Source organism: Bos taurus, chromosome 1 (assembly GCF_002263795.3).
Source record: "Bos taurus isolate L1 Dominette 01449 registration number 42190680 breed Hereford chromosome 1, ARS-UCD2.0, whole genome shotgun sequence".
Taxonomy (NCBI): Eukaryota; Metazoa; Chordata; class Mammalia; order Artiodactyla; family Bovidae; genus Bos; species Bos taurus.
Genome location: NC_037328.1, coordinates 90,167,017 through 90,193,643, shown reverse-complemented (window position 1 = coordinate 90,193,643; position 26,627 = coordinate 90,167,017). Strand labels below are relative to the sequence as shown.

Sequence of the window (26,627 nt, the reverse complement as noted above, 5' to 3'; positions counted from 1 at the left end):
ATTCTGAGCAATCTTAAAACGGCCAGAGCAGCCACACTGTGTAACTCCTCAGCCCCCTCCCTCCCTCCTATTGAATTACCTTCAAGGTCATGTCATCAGAACAGGATGCCAGGAGATTGCCAGTTGGGTCCCATTTGATAGCGTTTACTTCATTCTAAAAATAATAATAAACATTCACATTTTCACTTCATAGACTTGGTTGTTCTTTGGGTATTAAACATACATACTTCAAAACCACTCTGAAACATTACTTATTCATCATAATTGCTTTAAAGGAGGGAGAAAAAAGAAGTTTCTCACCGTGTGTCCCTGGAATGTTTTAATAGGTCTGTCTTGTCCTAATTTACAGACATGAATGCACATATCTGTACTGCAAGAAGCAAAAGTGTTGTTGCTCTGCCAGTCGACATCCAATGCTGGTGCTGCAAAGGAAAAAGCCAGGTTTGCATTCATTCCACATGGCATTGAAATCTAGGTGCTTTAGTTTTAAAACGCTGCTGGACATTAAGAACTTAAATGATTTGCTTTATTCTTTTTATATTAATAGAATTTCTAAGATTATGGTACTTAATTATCACAAATATTAATACATTTCAGTTTGGTTGTCTCTCTGTGAGACACAGCCTAACAGAAAGTACACTGGCCTGGTAACCAGGAGATGAGGGTTCCTGAGAGCTTGCTCTGTAAATTACTAGCACTGGACTCTTAAAATTAAATGTGATGCTACATTTCCTTTTGTTTCTAAAATTCTGTGAGTGTTCAATGGATACAAAGCCTTGTTTTGCTATTCCCTAACTAATGGGCCCTTATAAGCAAGTCAGCTCTCAGGCTATTTTTCTCTTCTAAAAAATGGGGATAAAAACCTTTACGCTTAGTACTCAAGGATATTGTGAACATCAAGTTAGATAATGTGTATGGAAAGTACTTTGTAAATTACAAGTGAGACAAATGTTAGACTGAGTAAGTACCATTCCCACTATCTACTTAACTGATAAATGGGAGTATTACATGATTGGCAAATACATTTTTCTTCTAAGTGATTCTTGTCAAATATATCTTAAATCCTACATCACTGAATTTAAAACCTCAGAGGTCCAAAAGCTGGCTGGCATTTAATACTTTAGCTCGGATATGATTAAAGATTCTTTCCTTTCTCATTTTCCCCTGTTGCAAAGTGCAAAGCTTCTCTATAATTAGCAATGCAGATTAAGGTAATGATAGCAAGTAACTGGGTTAAGGAATAGAAGCACACCAAAAACACTGCATTTAGAGCAGGCAGTAGGTGGTTGGGGAAAGCTGAGAATCAAAAATGAAGCACGCCTGGCAAGACAAGGAAAATCCTGATATATAACAAACACTTCAGAGCCCTGCATGAATTAGGTTGACCCTAGACCTTTGTCACTAGAAACTGTTCCCTTCCTTGGCTCCTTTCCTCTTTCCCATCCTGCTTCCGGGAGAATCCAACTAAGTCAGTGAGTAAAAACACTGGCCCACTTTGATCGGCACTATGTCTGGTATGCTGGTGTTCATGTGCACCACAACCTCTTGGAGCAATGTAGACAACCATTCCTCTGTGAGCTTATCTTCAGCCCACTCCTCACCTCGTTCTGCCCTGCCCTTCTCTGCCACCAGGACATCACATATTCCAGGTCCCCACGCCTGCAGTACCCCAGATGGGCTCATTCAGTGGAAGAAACTGTCACAAGTCCAAGGTTAGGAGAAAGACGGTAGACAGGCAACTCTGTGGTCCTCTCTCTTTAAGACTGGGTCTTTGGCAGTGACCCTGATTGCTCCACGGTGCCTATGCTCGCCAGGCAGCCTACTCGCTGAAGACACCATTCCCACTGGGTAGTTGGATCCTATCATTTTCTCTACAGTCTTAGGTTTACTGCGGTTGTTAAACTCTGAGTTACCTCCTACTTCTCTATTCTTCACTCTTGTAAGACTTCTGCTCGAGTTTCCTTATATTATGTTCCCTTTCTTGAATTACCTGGTTTAGATTTTGTCTTTCTGCTTTGGAATCAGTAACTACACCTTCATTTTGACATTAAATATTATTAAGATAAAATTTTGAAAAATAATTTTAACAAAATGCTTATATGATAATTTATTATAGTGTTAAGAAGTGTGGGAAAGGACTTCCCTGGTAGCACAGGAGATAAGGGTTTGCCTGCCAATGCAGGGGACACAGGTTTGATCCCTGGTTTGGGCAAATTTCACAGGCTGCGGAGCTACCAGGCCCATGTACTACAACTACTGAGCCTGTGCTCTGCAAAGAGAGAAGCCACGGCAATGAGAAGCTCACACACCACAACCAAGAGTGGCCCCTATTCGCTGCAACTAGAGAATGCCTGCGTGTAGCAACGAAGACCCAGTGCAACCCCCCACCAAAAAAAAAATTGTGTGTGTGTGTGACAAAAATGTAAAAATTTAAAGGACAATTAAACGTTATATAATACAACGCTATGAAGAAGGCCAAGTATCTGTTGTGCTCCACCAGGGTATCAATTTGACAGAGCATCATCTGAAAACATTAGATAGGTGGCTGAGAAAATCAGAAATGGTATTTAAACAAATACACCATTAGGTTCAAACCAAAACAAAAACCAACTGTATAACTGGGTAAAGACAACTGAAGGAAGCTGAAGAATGCTAAGACATGAGTTGTATGATTAATGTTCTGTGATATGCTTGGCTCATAAGATACAATGATTATAGGTTGGTATGATCTAAGAACCCATACCTCCTTACTTTGTATTTTATTCCTAAAATTTAAAAATGACTCTAGGTAATATAAGTCCTTCAGGACAGAAATACATCTCTAACATAAAATATATTTTTATGTAGGTAATATGTGAGAGGTATATTTACTATTATTGGTTTCATTTTTCATATGATGAAAAAGGCTAAGAAAAGTTAATTGGCCGAGGGTACACAATCTTCTAAATTCCTGGAGCTGGAATTCCCTGGGGGTCCAGTGGTTAGCACTCTGCTCTTCCACTGCAGGGGCCATGAGTCTGATCCTTGGTTGAGGAACAAGGATCCTGCAAGTTGCAAGGTACAGCAAAAAAAAAAAAAAAAAAAAGTCCTGGAACTAAGATTCAGTCTCTGTGTCCTCCAATTCTGATTTATTTTTTGTTAACCCATGCATCTTTCATAATCCAGAAAGGTAATAAATAAACCTATGAGGGAAGGGGAAAAGGCATTTAATATTCATTTGCCTTTTTAAAAAAACAGCTTCACTAAGATATAATTCATGTATCATACATTTCATCCATTTAAAGTGTGCAATTCAATGGCTTTTAGCATATTACATTAGTTTTAAAATATTGTGGTCATACATAACATGAAATTTGTCATTTAATTAAGTGTACAATTCAGCTGTATCAATTACATTCACAATATTGTACAATCACCACTATTTTCAAAAGTTCTGCATCACCCAAACAGAAATTCTGTAACCATTAAACAATAACTCTCCATTTTGCCCTCCTCCCAGCCTCTGTACTCTTGAATCTTTACTTTTAAAGTTATGTCTGATTTACTTCACTTAGCATAAGGTATACAAGTTCTCTGGTGTTGCAGCATGTACCAGAAATTCATTTTTTTTATGGCTCAATAATAATCCATGTATATAGAGACCCCATTCAGTTCATCCACTCATCTGCTCATGGACAGTGTGTTGTTCTCACCCTTTGGCTACTGGCTACTGTGAACAATGCTATAAATACTGCTATGAATTCATTCAAGTTCCTGCCTTCAATTCAATTACCTAGGAGGAGAACTGCTGGGTCATATGGTAATTCTATGTTTAGCTTTTTGAGGAACTGTCATACTCTTTTCCACAAATGTACCATTTTACATACCTACTAACAAAGTACAAGGATTCTAATTTCTCCACATCATTATGAACACTGTTATTTTTTACAGCTATCCTAATGAATATGAAATGGTTAATTCATCTATAATCATGACTTATGCTTTACGTAAGAGTATATGAATGAAAATACAGTATAGGAATTAGAATATGGTAATTTTAAAAGCATGGTAGACTTCCATTCTTGGTCAAGATGGGGTAACAGGAAACAAATTTACCTCCTGCCCAAAATAGCCAAACACTTACAAAATGTATGAAATGACAGTTCAAGACTCTGGGTTAGTGCTAGCGTTAGTTGCTCAGTTGGGTCCGACTATTTGAGACTCCACGGACCACAGCCTGCCAGGCTCCTCTATCCATGGAATTCTCCAGACAAGAAGACTGGAGTGGGTTACCATTCCCTTCTCCAGGGCATCTTCCTGACCCAGGGATCAAACCTGGGTCTCCTGCATTGCAAAGGATTTTTTTTTACCATCTGAGCCACCAGGGAAGACTCTGGGTATGAGACAACAAAGGACAGTGGTTCTTGAGAGAAAGAAATCAACCAACAATGTGCCTTTAACTGATCATATATGATTTAGAAAAATGTCCAGATCTTGGCCCATGGAAGAGGAATTTCCCTAAGGAAGAGATTAATGAAATTCCTGAGGGGAAGAGATAAAGCTCAGAATCTAGAGAGCCACAGGCACCTAGAATTCACAGCACAAGAAAGGAGAGAGCTATGCAGACAGAATTCTAAAGACCTGCAGCGGGTCCAACTCACATAGTTAGCTATTCTAATCAGCGTAAGTACTAGCTGAGCCTTGGGAAAGAACCACTGAAAAGGATTAGAAGAAACAATGCCTGATACTCAAGACTGGAAATGCGCAGCAGGCTAGAAAACCTTTTGATTCAGGGAATACTGGTTTGAGTACATCTAGGTTCTTGCCTCAGTACCAGGAAATAATTAGCTCTACACTGAGCACTGTTTCCCTGCCATTTAACAAGTTTCATAAGCGTGACCCAAAGGATCAGACCGTTTCCAGGTAATTTAACAATGTGCCAGAACAAAGTTCACAAATACTTAGAAGAAAAGAAGTTGAAAACTTGAAAAACAGCATAGAAATTATCCCACTTCTCAGGTGGTGCTAGTGGTAAAGAATCTGCCTGCGGATGCAGGAGACGCAAGAGATGTGGGTTCAAAAGGGCAACCCATTCCAGTATTCTTGCCCTTTCGAAGCCTGGTGGGTGATACAGTCCATGGGGTCACAGAGAGTTGGACACGAATGAGCACACCTGAAAAAAATACTGGATAAAAAAATGAAGAGTATTATGGGAAATCAAGCAGACTAATAAACACATTCAAAACTTCAAGTGAAAAAAAATGTGGAGAGGAAGTAGAATATTTCTTAAAAATAATGGTCAAAAAAAAATTTTCATTTGAAGGAAACTATGCATGAAGACATCCAAGAAGCTTCAAGGTCAAGAAACAAAGAAAACTGAACTAAGGCACAACATATTCAAACTGCACCAAATCATTTATAAGCAGAAAAACCTTAAAAGCAGCCAGATAAAACAAGACAAATTACTACAAGCGTTAAGGATGAAAACTGGAACAAGTTCAAAATGAAAATACTGTAAATAAGAGAACACGGCAATATTTTTTTAAAGTACAGAAAGAAAAAAATCCTGTCAACCCCAGAACTCTATACTCAACAACAACAAAATCTTTCAATAATGAAGGTGAAATACAGACTTGTTCATATATATAGAATGAATTCATCAGCATTACATTTGCACTATAAGGAATGTTAAAGCAGTTTGGGCAGAAAATAAATACTAGATGAATTAGATGTGTATGCATCTACACAAAGAAATGAACAGTTGGAAATGGTAACTATGAGTAAAAATTATTATTATTTAATCTCTTTAAAATATCACTTGAAAGTATATAGTGCTAAGTTAAAAATGTGTACTATAAATCCTGATGCAACCACTATAATAAAAGATTTATAGTTAACAGCCCACCAAAGGAGGAAAAATGTAGTCATAAAAATATTCATATGATCCAAATGAAAGTGGAAAACAGGAAAAGAAGAAGAGACAAATAGAAATATGATTAATTTAAATGCAATCATATCAATAGTTACATTAAATGTAAAGAGCCTAAATATTGCCATTAAAAGGCAGCGGTTGATATTCAGTAAACAAGCAATAAATGATGCCTACATAAATTACACTTCAAATGTAAAAGTATGGAGGAATATATACCATGCCAACACTAACCAAAAGAAACTTGAAGGGCTACATTAACATCAGATTAAGTAGACTGCAGAGCACAAAAAACAAAATAAAAAAAAAAAAAGAGGCTCATTAACAAAATGATAAATGGATCAACATGAGGATGCAACATTCCTAAATGTTAATGTCCTTATTAGCACTGTTTCAAAATACATAAAGCAAAAATTGACAGAAGAAATTAGAAACTGTGTTTTCCAATTATTATTGATGATTTCAATACCCTTCTCTCAGTAACAGGTGGTATAAGTAGACAGAACAATCATTTAGGGCTATAAAAGATTTGAACAACCTTATGAAACAACTTGACCCTCATGACATTTGTAGGAACAATAGAATTATATTAGAAAGTGGGCTTCGCTGGTGGTCCAGTGGTTAAGAATCCACCTTACAATGTAGGGGACACTGAGTTCCTCTGATTCCTGGCCCGTGAAAGAGCCCACATACTGCAGGGCAAAAAGCTCATGCGCCACAACTACAAAAAGCCTGTGCTCTGGGGCCTGCAAGCCTCAAACACTGAAGCCCACACACCACACAGCCCGCACTCCACGACAAGCAGCCCATGCCCCGTAACGAGTACCCCCCGATCTCCACAACTAGAAAAAGCCTGCACACAGCAACCAACCTAGTGCAATCAAAAATAAAATGAATATTTTTTATTAAAAATTAGAAAGCAATGCTACAAAGACCTTGAAAAGTTTTCCAATTATTCATAAATTAATACACTGAATCAAAATTACTTCAAAAAGTATTCTGAACTGGATGAAATTACAATATCTGAAAAACTGTGAGATGTCACTAAGTAGTGCTGCTAAGTTGCTTCAGTCGTGTCCGACTCTGTGCGACCCCATAGATGGCAGCCCACCGGGCTCCCCCGTCCCCGGGATTCTCCAGGCAAGAACACTGGAGTGGGTTGCCACTTCCTTCTCCAATGCATGAAAGTGAAAAGTGAAAGGGAAGTCGCTCAGTCGTGTCCGACTCTTAGCGACCCCATGGACTGAAGCCTACCAGGCTCCTCCGTCCATGGGATTTTCCAATCAAAGAGTACTGGAGTGGGGTGCCATTGACTTCTCCAAGTAGTAGTTAGAGGTAAATTTATAGCACTGAATGTCAGATCCCCACTAGAAAAGTAGAAAGGTTTCAAATCCGTGACCTCAACTTCTATATCAAGCAAAAGAAAAAGATACGTCACCAAAGAAGATCTACAGATGATAAATTAACACATGACAAGATGCTCAACATCATTAATCATTAGGAACTACAAATAAAACCACAGTGAGATATCACTACACACTCATTAGAGTGGACACAATTAAAAAGACTAATCATATACCAAGTGCTGGCACGGATACGGAGGAACTGGACATACACACATCTCCCTCAATAAAGCCATTTAAAAAATAAAAAAAGCATGGCAGGAAAGAATATCACAGGTAAAATGGCTTTTTATCTGTAAAATGACTTCTACATCATCTACCTCTTTGGGTTGTTCAGTTAGTTCAGTTCGGTCTTTGCAACCCCATGAATCGCAGCACGCCAGGCCTCCCTGTCCATCACCAACTCTCGGAGTTCACTCAGACTCACGTGCATAGAGTCAGTGATGCCATCTGGCCATCTCATCCTCTGTTGTCCCTTTTTCCTCCTGCCCCCAATCCCTCCCAGCATCAGAGTTTTTTCCAATGAGTCAACTCTTCTTATCAGGTGGCCAAAGTACTGAGTTTCAGCTTTAGCATCATTCCTTCCAAAGAACACCCAGGGCTGATCTCCTTCAGAATGGACTGGTTGGATCTCCTTGCAGTCCAAGGGACTCTCAAGAGTCTTCTCCAACACCACACTTCAAAAGCATCAATTCTTTGGCACTCAGCTTTTTTCACAGTCCAACTCTCACATCCATACATGACCACAGGAAAAACCATAGCCTTGACTAGACGGACCTTTGTTGGCAAAGTAATGTCTCTGCTTTTGAATATGCTATCTAGGTTGGTCATAACTTTCCTTCCAAGGACTAAGCGTCTTTTAATTTCATGGCTGCAATCACCATCTGCAGTGATTCTGGAGCCCAAAAAGATAAAAGTCCAATGCTGTTTCCACTGTTTCCCCATCTATTTCCCATGAAGTGATGGGACCAGATGCCATGATCTTCGTTTTCTGAATGCTGAGCTTTAGGCCAACTTTTTGACTCTCCTCTTTCACTTTCATCAAGAGGCTTTTTAGTTCCTCTTCACTTTCTGCCATAAGGGTGGTGTCATCTGCATATCTGAGGTTATTGATATTTCTCCCGGCAATCTTGATTCCAGCTTGTGCTTCTTCCAGCCCAACGTTTCTCATGATGTACTCTGCAGGTGACAATATACAGTCTTGATGTACTCCTTTTCCTATTTGGAACCAGTCTGTTGTTCCATGTCCAATTCTAACTGTTGCTTCCTGACCTGCATATAGGTTTCTCAAGAGGCAGGTCAGGGGGTCTGGTATTCCCATCTCTTTCAGAATTTTCCACAGTTTATTGTGATCCACACAGTCAAAGGCTTTGGCATAGTCAATAAAGCTGAAATAGATGTTTTTCTGGAACTCTCTTGCTTTTTCCATGATCCAGCGGATGTTGGCAATTTGATCTCTGGTTCCTCTGCCTTTTCTAAAACCAGCTTGAACCTCTCTCTGGAAGTTCACGCTTCACGTATTGCTGAACCCTGGCTTAGAGAATTTTGAGCATTACTTTACTAGCATGTGAGATGAGTGCAATTGTGCGGTAGTTTGAGCATTCTTTGGCATTGCCTTTCTTTGGGATTGGAATGAAAACTGACCTTTTCCAGTCCTGTGGCCACTGCTGAGTTTTCTAAATTTGCTGGCATATTGAATGCAGCACTTTCACAGCATCATCTTTCAGGATTTGAAACAGCTCAACTGGAATTCCATCACCTCCACTAGCTTTGTTCGTAGTGATGCTTTCTAAGGCCCACTTGACTTCACATTCCAGTATGTCTGGCTCTAGGTGAGTGATCACACCATAGTGATTATCTCGGTCGTGAAGATCTTTTTTGTACAGTTCTTCTGTGTATTCTTGGCACCTCTTCTTAATATCTTCTGCTTCTGTTAGGTCCCTACCATTTCTGTCCTTTATCGAGCCCATCTTGGCATGAAATGTTCCCTTGGTATCTCTAATTTTCTTGAAGAGCTCTCTAGTCTTTCCCATTCTGTTGTTTTCCTCTATTTCTTTGCATTGATCGCTGAGGAAGGCTTTCTTATCTCTTCTTGCTATTCTTTCGAACTCTGCATTCAGATGCTTATATCTTTCCTTTTCTCCTTTGCTTTTTGCTTCTCTTTCTTTTCACAGCTACTTGTAAGGCCTCCCCAGACAGCCGTTTTGCTTTTTTGCATTTCTTTTCCTTGGGGATGGTTTGATCCCTGTCTCCTGTACAGTGTCTTTGGGTTGTAGCCAAGACTAAATGGGATCGTGTATAAAGAGCATTACCTCCAACAGAAAGGTGGCACACATTATAAAGCAACTCATAACGATGCCACACCCACTTATTTCAATTTTCCATCACTCCTAGGATTTAGGAAAAATCTTTAGGCAGAATGGTCAGAGGTCTAAGAGAATTCTATCTGGTTGAGGACTAGAAGCAAAGGCGGAAAGGGATTAAAACAGGTAAACAGAAACTGATGTGTAAATAAATACTTATTAATGTGATAAGCTTTAATCAAGTTGAATTGTTTAACATAATACTTGCAAAATTATGCCACTCAGACACTACTGAAAAATCTTTTGTGCCTTATTTGACTTATCGAATCACACTAAATAGAGAAATACAAAAAAGCAAAATGCCAAAAGCTTTGCATTTCAGTTTTAAAGGTAACACTGTGCCACTGAGTGTAAAAAGGATAGTACCAAAGCCTTGAAAATAACCAGAATTACTTAACTCAGCCTCCAATTTACAACTCTTTCCAACCACAACACAATCTTGCATGATGTAATTAAATTAGGCAGTACTAAAACTACTGTTCTAAACATTATTAGGGATCTTGTTCCAGTTTAACATCAGTTTCTGTTCTCAGAAACCCCCCCGAAAGCAGGAACAAAGTTCTAGGATGCACAAGAGTGTTGGTACTAAAATCAAAGTGTCTCTACACATCAGGATGTATGCTCTGCTGCATGGCCATATATCATGGAGAAAGAAGCACACTATTTTGGAGATCAGATTTATCTGATTTAAGTATCAAATTATTTCCTAAAAGAAAATATATGAAGCACCAAAGTTCCAGCAATATCGGTAAAACCTTATAATTTTTATTTTAGGTAAGCAAGAGGACTGATTTAGATACATAAAATAAAACATGACAATACCTAAATCTGTAGAAGTTTATGCAGTATTTTCATATATATGTATTAGTCTTACACACTTACTCAAACAGTATTATTTTTATCCCTCGTTTACAGACAGAAAATACGGCTCAGAAAGGTTCAATGACTCAATCTTGAAGCTTGTTAAGTGGAGTGGGATTCACAAGCACACCTAGACATCCTGGATCAAAAATCTATGTTCTTACCATTAAATATTACCAACTCTAACGGCACCAGGCTGAAAATGCTTTATGGTACATTTCACAGAAAACATTTGATGATCCTCTGATGATTAATTATCTGAAAGCCACTGAACATCAACTCCTCAAAGGACTAGTAACAAAACTTACATTTGATAGTTCAAGATTTTAGATGAACTATATGCTATTAAAAGTTTAATTAGGAAAACAGAAGAAAGTTCCAACAGTTCTCATGTAAACTGTGAAGATTTACCTGAATGAAAAGGAAATTGTTGCTTGGCTTCACCAGTATGTGCATCCCAAATAATTGTAGTCTAAAATAGAAAAGAAAAATATATTGCTAAGTTTATCATATATACATAAATGCCTCATCATATTAAAGCAATATGAAATGTCAGAGCACATTTAACATTTAGTTTTAGTACAATGAGGCTATATTCCACTGGGAGCAGGGAAAGGATGTTTAAATTAAACTGTTAAGCAGTTTGATTCTACCCTGGTGACTTTTCATCAGTTAACTTACTTCAAGTAACAATTACTGGCTGTCTGTAAGTACCAAACATTATATTCGATTGAGAAACTCCATTGTAGTCGTGTATTTAATGTCAGATTTTTATTGCTGTGTAGCTTGAGGAGGTAAATTTTTGGTTAATATTATAATCAGCTAATTCTCAATATTAAGATTTTTAAAGCTCACATTTATAAATAAAGGCAGGTTTAATTCTGACAATAATTAAAACAATGTTTTTTATATTACAGCAAAGTACAACATATACATCTGAATGGATATATTCACAATTCCACTAATACCCTCCCACCACTAATTTTATAACTTTGGGGTCATAAGTATTGTAGAATGGCAGTAACTAGTAAGAAGGCTTTCCCCTGCCCTTCCTGGCCACCTTCATATTCTTCCTTTTTGCCTACTTCCCTTTTTGACAATATACAGGTAACTATGGGCATGTACTTTCCTCTATTATAAAACAATCTTCTCTGGGATGTGTGCTAAAGGAAATAACTTTAAAATGAAAGAGAAATAACAAATGATTTCAACCTACTCATGTTTACCAGCCATGTTAGGTGAAAGCTGGAAAAACCCTATATTTCTTGCATTTTCAATTAAACATTAGGAGTTCAGCTAACAGACTGACTCTAAGATTTCCCATGAAATCACTCCAGAGCATCCACACTGATGCAATTAACTAAAAACTACAGAAAAGCAATGAAGAGTATCGGATATATGACTTCACTATGGCTCAAATTCCAAAACAATGAAGAGTGGTCACACAGATAAGAATAAAAGGCATCTGCACAGATTTAAGAATGAGCTGACAGAAAATCTAAGAAACCATTTCTATTCCTAACATAAATTCACATGTGAATTTCCCAAATATGAATGTTTTATTACTTATGTGATTAGCAGAGGAGAATAGTACTCTCAAGTATACTCTTTAACAAATTAACTTTTATAGAAGCTAATTACCTTGTCTACTCCAGCACTTAGGATGAAATTTCCTTTCTTATTCCATTTTAATGCAAATATGGGGCCTTTATGCTGCCCCAAAGTGCTAGCAAGGTTACCTAAAATTCAAAAGGAAAAACATTAAAATTACTTTAAGCTTTATAATTTGGATCAACAGTAAAAAACAAGTGGGAAAAAAAATGCTTTATTTACCATCTTTAGTCCATATTCTGGCAAACCCATCATAAGAACCAGTTGCTAGAAGTGTACCTTCACTCTGTTGGAGAAACACATTTCTTTCAATTATATAACCCAGAAAGGGTATTTAATTTTTATTAGAATATATTATGTTTAATCCCAAGTACAGCAGGTCTGGAACATTCTCTGCTTCAAGACCTTCAGCTTTGCCTATTTAGAAGTGCGAGAAAAGGCCTACAGAACACCCTTCATGCTGTGAAGCTAATATTTTGGCAGCATTCAGTCAGGGTGCAGGCCTCACACCCCAGTCTTGGAAGGGCAGTAACTGCTTGGGAGCAGGATTATCACCGCTCTTACAGGTGCTAAGGTCTACTTACTGTGCTCTCACAAAGGCCCAGGACTAAAGGTGGGGGTCGGGTGGGGGATTAGAAAGGACATCAAAATCTTAACCTTACGATTTAATAAAGGTATTGAATCAAAATCAAAATCTTCCAAAATGTTTCACTATGATTAAAAGTTCTCATATTGTCCTTCCTCTAAGTCTTTTACTGTCTAAACTGTGTGTGTGTTCCAAACAATATTGTTTCAGATGATCAGATTCTTAAATATCACTACATTAAACATTTCTTTCGTTAATTTTTTCCTGTACCAATTCAAATAGCAATGCACACACACACACAAAAGAGTTAGAAAAGAGTGTAGGCTGACTTTATAGCTAACGAAGTGAGCACAACTGTCCGGAACTATTCTACTATGAGGAGAAATCTTTAACGTTTTCTCTAATCTTAAAATTTCCTACGGTGTCTTGCCTTGAATAACGGTACAACGGCAGGACTTGCTAAGATCTAGCCTACTCTGTGGAAATGCAAGTTTCGGAGTACATTACACAGACTATTGCTGAGATGAGTAAACATTACAGGAGAGAGACAATGAAATCCTGCCTCACTCAGTACTTTCTGATGCTTTTTTTGGTAAGAGAAATAAAAACAAGATCACCTTTTCAGACCTCTCCAGTCATCTAGCTGTACAGTTAAGTGAGAAACAAATGCTGTTTGTAGGCGATGCAGATTCAGTTCTGCTAGGATCTGGAAATCCCCTATAGTTCTATCTAAGGAAGAAGGAGCAATGTTGAAGCTAACAGCACAAGTTTATTTCCAAACTCTGCACAATGCAAAGTTTCCTTTAAACTAATGGTTTTAGACCATGGACCACTAGTAAAGTAGGAGACTAATAAGGAACAGCTACCTCACAGGCTTCTGCTTTAGCCATGGAAATGAGCCATTAAACAACAATAACATTTTCTCCTTCAAGGGGAAGACTTAAGTTCATAGCAAATAATAAATCTTCCAAAAGTCTATACTTTCAAAAGCTTTAACTTGCAGTTCAGAAACACCAAGCTCAACAAATCATTTGTTAACAATCCTTTTCAGTGTAAACTATAAATTGCACTAAGTTAACATGGTCTCTGAGCCAAACAGCCTAAGAAGGCTATAAGGCCTTTGGCCTATGATATAGTAAGGTCCCATTTTAAGAACGGAATTCTTAGTTCTGACCCTACAATCAAATAACACCGTTTGGAATTCTCAACTTTATAGGTGGGAAAGGGTAAATACATTGTTGGAAATTTAGAAAAGAACACTTATCATGAGTTCTGGAAGAATTTCATAGTAACTAAGAACTTCTGATAGTGTAATCACTTTGAAAGACAGATCTTATTTCTTGGAAAGAGATTTAGAAGATACTTTGAAAAACCCCACAAAATGTTGTTAAAACAGAGGCCAGAGAAGGAAAGGATGTCCACTTGCTAAGAAAAGGACAGCTGACCTCTAAAATTCTTTATGACACTGATAACAGTCTAAGAAGTTACTAGAACCAGAGTTGGGGGAGTGGGAGGGTGTTAAAAAAATGAACATAAAGTTACAAGGAAGAAAAAAGACAACATGGAATAAAGGAAAAGATACAGAAACTTTTAAAATGCTAATTTCCCGCAAATTACTTATGGGAATGGTAGCAAAAAAAGCTGTTAAGTATATATTTGAAACTGAAAGGATGGAGCTTTATCAATAGTTAAATCAAATTTTCTGGTAAGTAAAAGTAATCAAAGATATTGAATCATATATAGAATAAGAGAATTCTAAGAGTCCTACAGCTAGAATAAAGCTTATAATCTAGACTAACAGTTCCTAAAAAGCAGCTGGCAATGAAGTTTTCATCAATTAACAGCAAAATGAGAGAAACAAAACTATGTTTCTATTACATAGATTTCTCTTCTACCCCTAACAAAGGACTTAGTAGTTAGGAACTTAATTAATACTGGAAGGTAGCCTTTCCCTTCTCCAGGGGATCTTCCTGACTCAGGAATCGAACTGGGTCTCCTAAATTTCAGACTTTACCAACTGAGCTATCAGGGAAGCCCATTAAGAACTTAGTACGTGCCTATTATTGGTTTCCATTTATTATTTGATTTATGTAAGACCATTAATACACTCCTACTTTACATGTGATGACAACGAAGTACAGAGTCATTCTACAGCTAGAGAAACTGAGGCTGGAAGATGAACCTTGTTCCGACTGCTCGAGGGACAGTCTTTGCTTTTAACACATTTTGGGTTGGGGACTCCTAGTCTGCTGTTCTTATTAGTGAAATTCAAAAATACCTGAACACACAGACATACCCTGCCACTAGTTTGAGGCTCAGAGAGGTTACGTATGTTAGTAACTACATCCATCATGGACAACACAGTGATACTCACATTCCAATCTAGCGACGTCACATCCTTGTTGCTTGGGACGTCTTGCCCTCCTTCTCGTATACAATGTCTAAGCACCAACTGTGTGGAGCCACTCGTGCTGTTTTCACTAAGATTCCATATTCTTGCTGTTGAGTCTCCAGACCTATAAAGTATGCAACTTATTTTAAATTTTCATGATATTCTCAAGTATTACAGAAATCAAGGCAACAAATTTACATTCTGTTATTAATGACGCAAATACAAATTAGACTATCAGGCATTTCCATTTCCAGTATTTTTCTCAGTCTCCATTTTGGAGATGCCAAAATCACTCCTGAGGCAGTAGTTTAAAAACTCTAACATTACTTTATGAAGAAATAAACATTTACGGGGTAAAATGACCACAAACAAGCAACAACAAAAACCTGAAAGTGTAAACAATGTATTTGTAGAACATGCAATATTTCAGTAAGATACTTTTAGAAATCCATTTTAATTTCACTTTGAGAAACATACCCTGATGCCAAGAGATCACTAACGGGGTTCCAGGCACAGATGAAAACTTCAGATTCATGGCCCCGTAACACAACTGCTTTATTAGGAGGGATTTCAACATCCCCATCCACTTCCATCATATCAGTATGATTATCTGCATCATGAGAAACAGATGGAAAATTCCAGTTAGGTAATAATATCACAGCATATTGGGGGAAAAAAGGAATTCCTAACCAGCAGATAGAGTGTAACTTTCTTATTCCACTATGTCAGGTAATGTCGAAAATGACTATACAGAATTTATCACATGAAAAATAAATTCCAATCTTTAGTTAAATATGAATGTAATTTTTTAAAAAGAGATGTGCATCTAAGTGTGTGTTCAGAGATGGGGGAGCAGGACTAGAGGAAGACTGTGAAAGGTTAGGCCCAAACACAGTTAAAAATGATAAAATAGTTTGAATTAAATATAATCCATGCCAACACTATTCTGAATTTCTGCCAGTAGGGGTTGCTGATATCATTCATATAACATCGAGTTGCCTTTATATCTCCACGCCAAAGCTTTATTGTATCTGTTAATGACTACTGGTATAAATTATATTTAGAAATCAAATGCAGACACAAAATTCACCTAACAATAAAAAAAAAACGGTTTCTAAATATTTTTTTAAAAAGAATGAAAATAAGGTCCATGAGAGTAAATCTAGCTTTATGGAGCTTTAAGCATAAAAATCTGAATTGTGTGATACAAGTTAGGGGAACAAGTTGGCAAAAATTAAATAGACAGTATTAGTTCAGCTAAAATGAGGCATCCCCATAAAGCAAGTTTCTTTTTTAATGGAACTTAAAAAGATTCTTCTTTCAGCTCACTTGCTATAGTATGTGCTCCATTCTCCTCCCCATTTGCTGTGTTTTCTCCATTTTTTGCAGATCCTTGTTGGTTTGTCGCAGCTGCAGCAGCTGCAGCAGCTGCTGCTTGTTGCTGTGCAAGTTTATCTCTATAAGCTTGTTGTCTTGTTTGTACTACATCAGGCATTACGGCATCTATCAGTGACAGGGACTCTATTGGTCGACCATCAAACAAGGTACCATCCTGGATTTGAAAAATTGTGAGAAGAAAAATCAAAGGTAACACATTTAGAGTAATTTGTATTCATACAAGTTAACAGCAGAAAATCATCATTCCAAGAAAAAACACTTTTAGGTAATTTCCTGAGCGCATGTAAGAAAGGAAGGAAGGAACCGGGAGGGAAGAAGGAAACTAAAGAAGCACTGTAAACAGCTGCTCCAACTGTCTTCCTCACCCAATTCTTACTGTTAAGTGCTGCACAGATCAAAGCTGAAATAGTGAAAGGAATTAAAAAAAAATAGGCCTGGAGGGTAAAAAGGCTTTCAATTATATTCCAAAGTTCTGTTAGTCAAAAGTAATGTGGGATAGTTAATAAAATGATAAGAGATTTGGTGCCACATTTTGGTAAATACTTCTTTAAAACTAAAAACTTTTAAAATAGTTTTGCTGAATGCAAAAGTTTCTTGTGATTTAATTAAAATATTAAGGCAGAAATAGACATATCAATAGACATTAATACATACAATCACCTCATTTTACTACTGTTATTGTTTTTAAGACCTTGTTGCATTTGTTACAATACTGCTTCTGTTTTATGTGTTGTTTTTTTGGCCCGAAAGCAGGTAGATCAGCTCCCTGACCAGGGATTGAACCCATGCCGCTCCACTGGAAGGCAAAATCTTAATCCTGGAATGCCAGGTAAGTCCCTCATTTTACTACTGTTGAAATATGAGCACAGTAAGATTTAAAGACTTTCACAGCTGGAATTTGTTAACTGGTGCTATTCAAAGCGCAATCCAAGGACCAACAGTCCCACCATCACCTGGAAACTTGTTAGAAATGTAGACTCAAAGCTACAGAATCAAAATCTCTAAAGGGCTCAGGAATCTCTGTTTTAACAAGCTTTTGGGGAGAGTCTTATATGCACAGTAACATTTGAGAAGTACAACTACAATTCACAGGCTAGTGTTCTTTAATTTTATCAAGTTGCTATAATTTTCCAAAGCTCCTCTCACTGGTATTAGGAAGTTCACAATAAATAAGTTCTAAAGCAAGCAGGAGAAGAGACACAGGCACAGAGCAAGTCAGAAATAGAAACAGTGCATATTAGCTAGAAACATGCATAAATGAAGCCTGGCTCACTTAAGCCAGTGAACACGCACTAAGTGGTGTGATGGGATGCTCCAAGTTACAAAACATTGCACATCTCTCTGAACTGTCGATTATAATGGAGTATTTGAGGAGCTGGAGCAAGTATTTAAACTTAAAAAAAAAGATTAAAACCAATATAGATATATTGTAGAGTACTATATTAAATCTAGAAAAATTTTTTTCAGAAAAAATGAAGACTTCAACTCTGGCCACTGGGAGAAATTGTTTTATCATTTTCTGCAATAAGTATACTTTGGGAGGCAAAGTGCTAAAAGACAATGAGGACACATTTAATTTAGTATCAATAGATTTTTCAGTTATAGACATGAGGAAATTTAAAAAATAATCAATTTAGTACACTATAATTATAGTAATAAATACTGATGTAGAAACCATGGATGCTTTAGTTTTTAAAATACCTGCAAAAGGAAAGGGGAATATGTTAATCTCTGAAATGAAAATAAGGTAAAAAGCTCCATATACCACAAATCCTGACCATGTATAAAAATTTCCAGCTATACCAGGGTGTGCAGAGTCTTTCTGCATATTTTGGGCTTTGCAGACCTAAGGTCTCTGTCACAACCACTCAATGCTGCCACTGTAGCACAAAAGCTAGATAATACACAACTTAAGGAGTGTGACTGTGCCCCAAGCAAACATTACAGAAACAAGCGGTAGGCAGACTTTGGCTCATAGGCCATAACTGACTGACATGAGTTAAACTACCTATATCATATAGACTGTAGACAGGTGCCTTCCAAAATCACGTACAACCAAATAACCTAAGATCTTCTAATTTCTCAATCAATTATGGTCTCAGTATTCCACAGCACAATTTTCTTATTTTAAAGAAAATTATTTCTTACTGTTTACTTATTAAACCATGTAAAAAGCAATAAGATAGTGGTCCTTATAGTTGAGAGCCATCAGCCTTGCCTGTGCGCCCTGACACCACATTAGGAATAATGTCCTTCAGTTTTGTTTACCTGGTGAAGCTGAAGTCAGATAATGAATGAGCAAGCAAGATGCCAGATATTTAAGGAAGCATTTAAGAGTAAGAATTAGTACTTGAACTAAGTCTTCCTTACCTCATTAATACTAACTTCTGCCTCTACATACTGTAGACCTTTCTGGATGATAGAAATCAATGCAGCAGGTGGGACGAGGGCACCATTAATGTTGGACTGACTGATATGGCTTTCTATACCGAAGGTGAACGCTGAATGAGAAAATCCTGAAAGCAAAAGAAAAGGTGTAACGATTTATTCTCCAAAGGGCAACATGCAATGTAACACAAAGGAAAGACTTCTGTAATCTTTCAAATCCACCTGACACCCATTTGAAATCCCAGACTGTTAGCTAAGGTCAAATATGTTTTTAAACAAAAGAAGTATCAAAATCCAAACACATTAACCATCATGTATTTTCCTCTTCACTTTAATTATATAACCGTAGCACATAACGTAATTTTCCTCAACAAATAGTATTAAACTTTAAAGTTGGGGAAAAGCCTTTCTAAGTCATGTGACTTAAATGCTTCACTCAAGATAAATTAAATGACAGTTAATATTTCTGTAGTATATTAAAATTTCTGTATATAAAATCATCATATATCTTGTAATTCTATATTTTGTAGGCTGTTTTTAAAAACTACTTAGGAAATAAAAAGCAAACTAAAACATAAGGAATGAAAACTGTAATTTAATAATGAAAAATAATTTTCAAGCTTAACTTTCATTATATATATGATTAAATACTAAAAAAAGTTACTAATTTTTTGCTACTTATTAATAACCCATCTAAATGGAAGCTTTAGAAAAAGAACAGCTGACAAGTGAAAATCCAATTTGTATGTCTATCAACAACTCTTTGATTTTAATTTGAAATACTCAAACCAAAATATTCACATAACAAAAGTCTAATTTTAAATAAATTTAAGTCACTCTTGCTTTTTATGCAAGTCAAGTCCAAATCCAAAAGTAAAATTCTAGTAAACTGACAGACTGAGGGTGGTTATTCTCTTTACCAACATATCCATCAGAGCTTAACTAGTAACTATCATTAACGTTAAATAATTCAATTAAATTATACGTCTGTACAGAATGTTAAATAAGGTAAATGAACACGGGCTTACTTGGGTCTTGGTTAAACTAATTTAATCCATGCAACGCGTTGTCGAGCCTGTCTATCCCTAGCTGTTTAGTGCTTAGTCCATGTTTTTTTTGTTTTGTTTTGTGCTTGCACTCTCAGACTCCTTGTGGCACTTATGAACAGTCTGTCATAAAATACTGTGGGCTCACAAAGAGCATGTGGCTAGAGGCTACTTTAATTGGTTAACAGAGAGTCATAGTACACCTAAGTTGATTTTCCTTAGGGCTGTCCCTTCCTTACCTCTTTGAGATACCTAACCATTTCTGTAACTACCCATAGTGAGAAGTAAGAATCGTTACCATCTTTCTAAATTCCATATATATGCGTTAGTATAGTGTATTGGTGTTTTGGACTCTGTGGGAGAGGGAGAGGGTGGGATGATTTGGGAGAATGGCATTGAAACATGTATAATATCATATAAGAAACGAATCGCTAGTCCAGGTTCGATGCAGGATACCGGATGCTTGGGGCTGGTGCACTGGGATGACCCAGAGGGATGGTACGGGGAGGGAGGTGGGAGTGGGGTTCAGGACTGGAAACACATGTACACTCGTGGCGGATTCATGTTGATGTATGGCAAAATCAATATAATATTGTAAAGTTAAAAAAAAAAAAAAAAAGACGCTTAAAAAGAAAAAAAAAGAAGAAAATGCTATCTTATAAGTCTTGAATTTTGACTTCTTGATTTCACCCATAGACAAGATCATTATTAAAAAAGCATTTATAATCTGCAACTTAATCTGAGCTCACAAGGAAGGCACAAAAAATACAAATGAAAAAAGCACCGTTTTGCTCTGTCCCTATCAGGAAACCCAGAACTACTTGAGTATGAGCAGATCCCAGATCACCAGGATAGGAAACTAAGAAAAAAGACTAGGAAGGACTGAGGAGAAAGGTTATGAGATAATGGCAGTGAAATCCAGAAGCAGTGAGGCTGGAGACCCCTGTTCTCAATTTCATAACCCTCCCCAAATAAATTCTGCAGTAAATCATATAACAACAGAAAGGGGGAAAAAAAGCTAAACAACCAAGTGGCTTGGGGTAGAAGGCTTCAAGATAGACGATATCACTTACAGAGGGCCTGTATCATGCACTAATTTCTCATCTTAGCAGATGAGAAAACACAAAGAAAATAGATTTATTCAGGGACCATGGCCATAACCACTGCATTCCCCCCATCCTACTGAACAGTTAGAACAGGGTCAAGGATAAAGCTAAGGCAGAGGGAGCTCCTGCATATCAACAAAACATAAAAGACTGCATCATTATTCTTATTTCGTTTCAGGGTATTAGAAAGTGGCATCAGTAGCACTTGAGACAGTAAGATATTTTATTAAAAAGCAAGATACTTTGATTTTCCAAAGCCTTCTAAACTGCAGCAAAGTCTATGACTTCTGTACTCCAATTTCTGAGTGCAATTTAAATAATTATTAATTACATTTAGACTCTGTTTAATTAGATGACAAAGTTCAAGATTATGTCCAAGAATATCCTAAAAGCTGCACGTAGAACAATGTCAATTTTTAACTGGAATGTTGCCTATGTTCTGAATTTTTTTGTGTGACACCAGGTGCTCTCTGTTATCCTTAGGTATTACATATGCACTTACGATCTTCTCAAATAGCAAGAAAACAACCCTAAAGTCATCCTTAATAGTGTTTTGGCACTTATCGTTAATATATATTTGCCCTAAAGGAGGTCCATACTTAAAATGCTCTTCTTAAACACATGCTGAATTGAACAGTAACTTTTTTTAAATTTCTAGTTACAGCATTACAAAGCAGCTTAAAATTATGTTCAAAACTACTCCTCTTCTTCCCCTCCCTAAAACAACTTCTTCCTTAGAAACTTTTCATCTTGCCATGCTACACCTCAGGTCCTCCTCACTTCCCGTCAGCCCCTGGCATTCCACCATTCGCCAAACCCTATCAACTCTCCCTCTCTGGTCTGTCATCAGCTTTCCTTGTGTGCCCACACCTGGATTTTAGTCCCCCATCATCCTTTACCTGGACCACTGCTGTCGTAAGTTCCTTTCCTCTCTTCCCCAGTTAAGTACACTTGCAACACTATGGCTAGAAGACTACTTGTGAAACAAAAAATGATCATCCCACTCCTTACTTGAGTACTTTCAACAATCCTTTTGGCCTTCATAATCAAGGTCAAATTCTCTAAGTGTGACACACAGTAACTTTTGCAATCTTTACCCTACTCATCTCTCCAGGCTTATCTCCCCACTTCAACCAAGACCTAGAATATACTGTGCTATCTCATGCCTTTGGGCTTTATGTGTTCCCACGCACTTTTCACCTATGTGAATGGAGGTGAAGTCCTTCCTCCTGCTGCTCCAGGATTGGTATTTCTCTTCTATACTAATCCTCTAATTTGTGTATGTGTAGCATTCTACGGGTAGTGTGTATATGTATGATTAATACAACTGGGATGTCTGAAGATGGGGTTAATGTCTAGTAATCTTTCAATTTTAGGAAACTAGATGTCACCTAATTTTACTAGTGTTCAATAAACATTTGTTAAATCAGAATGCAATTCTACTATAATTTATCTTGGCACATCAGGAAATCTATGAATCCAGAGAAAACATATGACTTAAATCTCCCTTGAAAAACTAAAACTTGAACCAGGGTTATGCCAAAATATATCTGCATTTATCTGTAAATATATATGCAGGCAATACTTTTTCAGGGACAGCTTTTGATCCACATAGTAAAAGGCAAAAGGCATCAACTCACAGTCTGTGAAATGCTTAAGTCTAGCCTGCTTGCCTAATATAGCATCCCTTCTTTCCAGGAGTCAAAGCAAAGCTGATATAAATAATACTTTGTATAAATTCTCTACAATCAAGTATTCTACACATTCACTAGAGGGATTAAAATCTGGGAGATAGAAAAGGAAATCCAGAGAGGAGTAAGGCAAAGTTCAGTATGCAGTAATTCAAGGATATTCAGTGGTCGGGACCGGCAGTGGTACGGGGGTCTGTGTGCGGTTACTTCTGAGGCCACGCACTGTCCCACGTAAGAAATGAGATCACAAGACAACCATTTTCTACATATGGCTTGTTTTAGGAGTGACCTCTCTTGGGATGACAGGGATGGTTTCCTCAAAGGGAAGTCAAGTCTTTCAGAGCCTGTCAACTCTACTTTGCAAATGGAGGGTATACGAGCATGAAAAAGGGCTCTGAATATGGTTATGGTGTAGGGTATCTGAACAGGGCCGGGGGCGGCGGGGGAGTGGCGGTGAGGTGGGAGGCAAAGCTTAACTACTAACACGATACAGTGCCCTATATGGAAGTAAAATCTGACTTACACAAGGCCCTCTTCTCAGCCTCAGGTCAGAAAAGCCCAGAAAATTATAACCCTGCTTCCATCACCACATACCCTCTTGACCCCAAATCTGTTTCCAATTCTATCCTATAGACCCAGAATTTTGTTTAGTACAAAAAGTTCCATATTTAAATGAGTGAAGGTTTTAGAAAAGGTAAAAAGAAGTAGAGAAAAAAATGCTACATGGGACCTTGTATGTTGAAAAGTTAGATGGACCTAACACTTATTTAAAAAAATAAAAAAAGGAAAGGAAGAAAGGAGTGAAGAAAAAAAATTACAATACCAAAACCCAAATACAACTGTTAAAATATTTTATTTCCTTTTGTCCAGCACAATACACTGGCTATGCAGTTTTGTGCCCTAATTTTGCCCTTTATATATATATATATATCTGAATATTTTATATGAATTATATTTTCTGAAATAATTTTATTATAATATTCATCCAATAAATGTACCAGCTAGTAAATTATTCACCCCATGGCTGGACATTTGGATTTTCCAATGTTCACTCTTTAAAAGACTCTTACTTCAAATATCTATGTGTATAGGCTTTTGCCATGTATATATTTTTTTTTTCTTTAGGATGGATTCCCTCAGAAGTTGAAGGGGACATCAGCACTTCAACGGAAGTTCATGACTGCCAAACTGCTTTTCAAAAAAACTGTACAAGTTTATGAAGCCATCAGCAATTTATACGTTTCCTTATATGCTTACTACGCTGGTTATTCCTAAAAAAACAAAAAGATTACTATTAAGATTGAACAAGTTCTCTGTTTGGCAACCATTAAAGGACCTTTGTCTTCTAACAAGTTTGTCAGTCGGAATGTGTAACAGGAATTTCCTTTATCAGCAAAAAAAATAGTTATTCAGTTTACAAAAAGAGGAGAAAAAGTGATTTGGATAAAAGTATAGTTAATTATCAGCATTTATGACAGCTGCTTGCTATTTATTGTTCATTAGTCATGTGTACAACAACTGTATGTATCAAATTAACGCCACTGCATATTTTATTATACAACAAAACTATGTACCTACTTGCAGTTTTGTAACTGACCATGTACTCACAAAAACTGAAAGACAAGACTCATGGTGGCAATATCAGATGCTGACCTTTCCTCTCCATTTCTTCATGGTGAAAGGCACATTACTGATAGCCATTTAATCTAAACTCCTTCCAGCCTGCTGTTAAAATCTGTTTATAAATAGCACCAGCGGAGGATATGTAAGAAGCAGTGTTTATCTAGCCCAGTTACCTTTATCTGAGTTAAGAGAAACTACACTATCATTTAACTGCTGATACTCTACTGGCCATTGGAGAGGTTAATACAAAAACCAATGAATGAAAAAGACAAACGAATGGGCTGTTGGGTATTACAGGTCAGAACCATAAAGTTAAACAAACATTCTGGCTACTTTGTGCCCACTATGATCATTATGATCATGTTTAGATTTCCAAATTAAGTGTGTGTTTGATGCGTGACCTTATAAACAAATGTAACATTTTAAGCAAGCATCATGTAAGAAGTGGTGTGGTGCAAGGCCTATTTCCTGGGAGAAGCAATATCCTTTTGAAAAGAGTACAAGAGTGAAGTGGGGTGCAGGAGAGACAAGATCTTTCATGAAGTGAATGCTTTAAGCCTACATATATCATCACCTTCTCATAAATGGAGACTATATGGCAAGATGAATCTCAGTTCTAAAAACATGAGGATTTTTAAAAATAACAGTATTCAGAATCACAATCTAGAAAATTATTCAGTAATAAGGACATGTTGTTTCTGCATTTTCCAGTTAGTTTTCAATCATAAAATGCAACTGTTTCATAGTGTTCAACACAGGTTCATCTATGAGCTCCTAAACATGTAATAGATGACAATAAAATCTAGAACCAAGAATTCTCCCCTAAACCAAATACACAATTCAAGCAAAATTTCATCTTATACAAAGCAACAAGAAAAACGAGTGCCACAAAGTTCACAAATAATTGCCTGGAACAATTTCGTTAGAAAAAAATAAACAACTACAGGAGAGTCAAGTGACACAAAGCGGGCAGGAGTGAGGGGAGGGGGAGAAAATTTAAAAGATGCAAAGCAGCTTAGCTCCTCTAAAACTAACCCTGCATCAGTTTCTCTTGTATACAACCAACTATAATATTAGTATTTATTCTACCTACCATTGCTAAATATAAGTTATTAAGGTGATCAAGTTATTAATGTCCTTGGGTAAATGCTAATTAAAGGGAACACACTGAATCAAATCAATCATTAATTGTAGCACTACATGTCAAATCCAAAAAGAAAAAAAAACAAATTTTATTCCCCAGGAAATATTTGTTAAATATGAAAAGTCTAGTTCATAACATCGCAAAATGATAATGATCAAAGTAATATGCTCAGGGTGAATTTTCCAGAGATTTAAATGAGAAAGATAGAAGGTTCCAGCAGAATAAAACTATACTACAATAAATTTTTCTCTTAATTGGTTTTAACAAATAAGGAAGGATGGCTTATTTCAGACAGAAGTTTATAAAACATTTGAGGCTGAATACCATGCTGTAGTTCCTTTTCAGCAAGTATTACTAACAAATTTTATAAACGAGAAAATGGGAGCTCTGAGAAGTTATGTAACCGGGGGTGGGGGGGGGAGGACTTTTACAGGTAATATTTTCTAGTACTGATAATAGTCATAATAGGAGATTTACCACATAGTATATGAAGTATTTAAGATTAAAACAAGTTAAGTGATTTTATTACCTCAGGAGATGGATCTCAAGATACTGTGAATATATAACACCTTCTTGTCAAGTTCTAATTATCCTACGACTAGTACAGATCCATCATTAATTGAGCCTAAGAACCACTTGGAACATCTGTAAAATGCAAATTCTGGGGCCCACTCCTAGTTCTCTTAAGTGATAGTGATGCAGGTGGTCAGAGGATCAAACTTCAGAATGCTGGTTATAGGTGGTTCTTAAATTTATTGCAAGCTGCCTTTCTAGAAAAACTGTCAAGTCAAAATGTCATCAGTGTAGTCTGATTTTCCCCTATAAATTCATAATGTAAATAGAAAGTTACCAATTTTATAAAGGGACTGGTGTTCACATTTTAGACATGTGGCTTAACATCATACTTCATCACCAGTACACCGTATACAGTTTTGTAAAGAATACACAAAGCACAACTAAGAACACAGTTAACAATTACATAGGATTTAATATGATAAATATTAGTCTACCATACAAGGTATTTAAAAAATATATCATTTTTGCTTTACGTTTACTGCAACATAAAATACCTTAAAACATAAAATTAAGAAGCATTTTTTTCTGAGA

At 36.8% G+C, this 26,627-nt stretch overlaps 1 protein-coding gene across 4 annotated transcripts in view; it reads right to left on the bottom strand.

Moving 5' to 3' along the window:
* TBL1XR1 (TBL1X/Y related 1) overlaps positions 1–26,627 on the bottom strand; it is a 178,248-nt gene that overhangs the window by 14,802 nt on the left and 136,819 nt on the right. For all 4 annotated transcript variants that reach the window (XM_015472413.3, NM_001193029.3, XM_059886394.1 and 1 more), the window contains 9 exons: positions 18,893–19,038; positions 16,454–16,676; positions 15,602–15,734; positions 15,107–15,248; positions 12,369–12,432; positions 12,177–12,274; positions 10,947–11,007; positions 301–422; positions 80–154 (listed from right to left, as the gene is read on the bottom strand). In XM_015472413.3, the coding sequence (XP_015327899.2) occupies positions 80–154; positions 301–422; positions 10,947–11,007; positions 12,177–12,274; positions 12,369–12,432; positions 15,107–15,248; positions 15,602–15,734; positions 16,454–16,676; positions 18,893–19,038 (1,064 nt within the window). The remainder of the gene's footprint in view (positions 1–79; positions 155–300; positions 423–10,946; positions 11,008–12,176; positions 12,275–12,368; positions 12,433–15,106; positions 15,249–15,601; positions 15,735–16,453; positions 16,677–18,892; positions 19,039–26,627) is intronic.